The sequence below is a fragment of the Solanum tuberosum genome, unplaced genomic scaffold, assembly GCF_000226075.1.
Source record: "Solanum tuberosum cultivar DM 1-3 516 R44 unplaced genomic scaffold, SolTub_3.0 scf00690, whole genome shotgun sequence".
Classification (NCBI taxonomy): Eukaryota; Viridiplantae; Streptophyta; class Magnoliopsida; order Solanales; family Solanaceae; genus Solanum; species Solanum tuberosum.
In genome coordinates this window covers 173,743-177,463 of record NW_006239628.1, presented here as the reverse complement: position 1 = coordinate 177,463, position 3,721 = coordinate 173,743, and the positions used below count along the sequence as shown (strand labels likewise).

Below are 3,721 nucleotides of genomic sequence, written 5' to 3'. Positions count from 1 at the left end.
TACTCATTTGGCTCCTTATTAGAGTTGACACTTTAAAGCACGAACACCGCACCACCATGTTGTACACAAAACATTTCAAATTGTACTATAAAATTAATTGTGCCTCGTTAATTGTACACGTGCCTTTCTAAATATACAACAACCCAAATGAAGAATTAATTTTCTGACAATTTTGGTTATATTTTTCTTTAAAATAATTATTGCCTCGATTTTTATTTTTATTTTTAACATTTATTTTTATTTTAAAAGATTGGAAATTTTATGTTAAAAATTTAAATAATAGAAAAAATGATTTATTTAACTTTTATCATCATCAATACTATTAATTTATTTGACGTTTTTCTTAATCTTCATCTCATCATTAATGTTATTTATATAATTTTCTTAAATCACTTATTTTTCTTTTTTAACTCTTTTATATTTTATTTTACTCTTATCTTTCTTATTTAGAAATGATTTGGAGGACCAACATTGCACTAAAGAGTTGGACTAAAAGCTATAGAAATTGTACATTGAGGCCCACCAAAAAGATGAACTAAAGTAACTTCATCTACTTCTACTTTTTCTACACATATTTTTCTTTAATAAAATAATTATTGCCTCCATTTTTATTTTATTTTTTAACATTTATTTTTAATTTTAAAACATTGGAAATTTTATGTTAAAAATTTAAATAATAGAAAAAATGATTTATTTAACTTTTATCATCATCAATACTACTAATTTATTTGACGTTTTTTCTTAATCTTCATCTCATCATTAATGTTATTTATATAATTTTCTTAAATCACTTATTTTTTCTTTTTTAACTCTTTTATATATATAAAAGTTGGATATGTAAATGATGATGTCACATTTCTTAGAAGCTAAGATTACTATTTATCTAATTTCTCCAAAAAAAAATTAAAAAATGAAGATATCATACGCAAATTTATGGTTAAACTTAAACTATTTGATTCTCGAAAAATAAAAAGTCTCACATAAAATGGGACAGACGAAGGATAACTCTCAATTAAATTTATTTCACTTTTTATTTTCCATTTTTAACATAATTTTTCAAGTTGGATTTCTAGGAATTCTATAGTAGACCCATTTAAATTTTGCTTTTTTGTTTTAAATTAGAGAACTTGTCCGCACTTCTCGCGATCATTTAAATTAAATATTTTTGATTAATTTTATATTTACTTTGTTGTTTAATCGTAATATTATTATTTGTCTTAATAATATGAAGATTGTGAAAAAAAATAAAGCTTCACAAATTTTACATCTATTAAATGAGGAAGAATATATTTTTTATCAAATAAGTTAAAATATATTTGCTAATAACAAATTCTTCCATTGCATGAAGTTCATCCTTTAATATATAATATATATTTCGGTCTACCATTCTCCTTAAATGTCTAACAAATATCTCATAATGTCAAATAAGACTGTAATACTCCCTCTGTCCCTAATTACTTGTCCACTTCTAAATTTACACATTTATTAAGAAATCAATTAATGACATAATGAGTTTATCATTTTACCCCTATTAATTATGAAGTAGATGAAAAGTTCTGCAATTTTCAAAGTAATTAGTCATTTAATTGAGGGTATAATAGGTAAAAAAATATTCTTTCTTGATTTGTCAAAATGGACAAGTAAATAGGGACGGAGGGAGTATAAAGAAAGATTTTTGTTTTCCAAAAATAGTCACCAATAACTATTCTAGACTTTCATATATGAAATTTTAAATTGTAGGATAATGATTAATTTTTTTTAACATAAAGTCGAAAAAGTCTGAAAAGGATAAAGTGTTCGGAGATACTTTTAGCCACCGGAGGACCGACTCAATGAGCACCTTTGGGCGGTGCTTTTTCGAACACCTTACCCCTAACCTCACAAGGGGTAGGAGGGTTGTTTCTGATAAACCTCGACTCAAGTAGAGATGAAAAGGAAGCAATAACAAAACACTAGTTGAGTTCAAACCAATAAAAAGAATGAAGGACCTAGTAAATTGAACCGTACAAAATTGTAATGTTGATAATCTTTCCTAAAATTTATCTAAATTAAACTCTCCTCTAAGCAGTCACTGTTTGTTTTTGAGCATAAGTTATCCCTTTCTCAATGCTAGCTTTCAACTCTGGCTTTAGAGCTTCCAATGCCTTTTGTTCATACTCAGTTAATCCACGGAGATCAGATGAAATCAAAGCCTCGACGCCATTCCTTCCTAGTTTAACTCTTGATGCAAAGAATGGAAGTTCCGTCAAGTCAGATTGCACGTAAGAACACTCGTAAACATCAGCATCACCATCAAGGGCACGAAGTGAGGATTCGATAAATCTAGCTGCTGCATATGCCATTGACAGTGTTGCAGATCCTGCTCCAGCCTTTGCCTCAACGACCTCGGTCCCAGCATTTTGGATCCTCACGGTTAGTTCCTGCACTTCTTCTGCGGTGAAAGTAGTTGATGGTCTTGTCTTTGACAGCAAAGGCAGAATTGTTATCCCTGCGTGCCCACCAATCACGGGGACGTCAACGTCTATGAGTTTCAGGTTTTTCTTCTGCGCGACGAACGTGTTTGCCCTGACAACGTCCAGGGTGGTAACACCAAAGAGTTTTTTAGGATCATAAACACCCTTTTGCTTCAGAACCTCGGCAGCAATCGGCACTGTGGAGTTGACTGGATTGCTGATAATGTGGATAAAGGCATCTGGGCAGTTGTCAGCAACAGCCTCAACCAAGCCTTTCACAATATTAGCATTAATGTTGAACAAGTCGTCTCGTGTCATACCAGGCTTTCTCGGAACGCCAGCTGGTATGACAACTACGTCTACACCTTTCAAAGAATTGGCCAACTCAGAAGCTCCCGTAAAGTCAAAAACCTGAGCGGGAGTGTTGCAATGGCTGAGATCTGCTGCGACTCCTTTGACATTTGCAATATCATAAAGGTGCAACGATGATACTAGCGGCGACATCTTAATCAGAAGAGCTAGAGACTGGCCTATACCGCCAGAGGCTCCAAGAACAGCCACTTTATAAGATGCTTGGGGCTGAACATGGTTCCAAGATCTCTGCTTTTCGTTTCGGGCTTTAGGAGTAATGGATTGTCGAAGAGCTGCAACACTTTCATTTCCTAGAAATGACGACTCGGATTCACATCGTACAAATGCCTCTGCCTTAAGGCCACTGAAATTCCTAAGGTAGTTCCTGGTATTGTATTTCACAATGAAGGCTTTTGATTGTAATTTTGGGCTCGCTATGGAGCCAAAGGATGTAGCGGAACCAACTGAGAGAGTAGTTGCTGATGCTGCTGCCATTTCACCCACTGATACAAAAAATCAAGACAAAATTAAAGAAGAAAGAAATTAGAAGAATAATGAGGTTGAAAGAAATAATATCTAATTTTCTCTCTTTTCAAATCACAAAATAAATTTTTGCTTGTTCTCCTCCTAATTTGATACGAATTCCATAAATAGAATGATTTTTTCTCCAAATAATTTTTCTTACCCTTTGAAACACTAATCAGGCTTCTTATAAATTTCTAAACCACAATGAATTTTCTCTCCTTTGTAGGAGGAATAAATATTTTTTCAAAAAGTCTTTTATTTTGAAAAGAATTTTTTGTTACATAATCTCTTTCTTTACATCAATGTCTTCACAAGAATCATGAGATATTCTCTCTTTCTCTTTTGTTAAAAAAGTCACATGACCTAGAAATTTGATGGACATCTTAGCGACA

At 32.2% G+C, this 3,721-nt stretch overlaps 1 protein-coding gene across 1 annotated transcript; it reads right to left on the bottom strand.

Annotated features, from left to right (window-relative positions):
* Positions 1-1,922: 1,922 nt before the first annotated feature.
* On the bottom strand, positions 1,923-3,303 carry LOC102594993 (malate dehydrogenase, chloroplastic-like). Its single transcript, XM_006366970.2, has one exon. It carries the CDS (start codon positions 3,297-3,299, stop codon positions 2,061-2,063), a length of 1,239 nt encoding a protein of 412 aa, XP_006367032.1. The 5' UTR covers positions 3,300-3,303; the 3' UTR covers positions 1,923-2,060.
* Between the last annotated feature and the right edge of the window lie 418 nt (positions 3,304-3,721).

Bases quoted from the DNA above. Each gene is read 5' to 3' on its own strand.
- LOC102594993 (XM_006366970.2), bottom strand. From the start codon at position 3,299: ATGGCAGCAGCATCAGCAACTACTCTCTCAGTTGGTTCCGCTACATCC.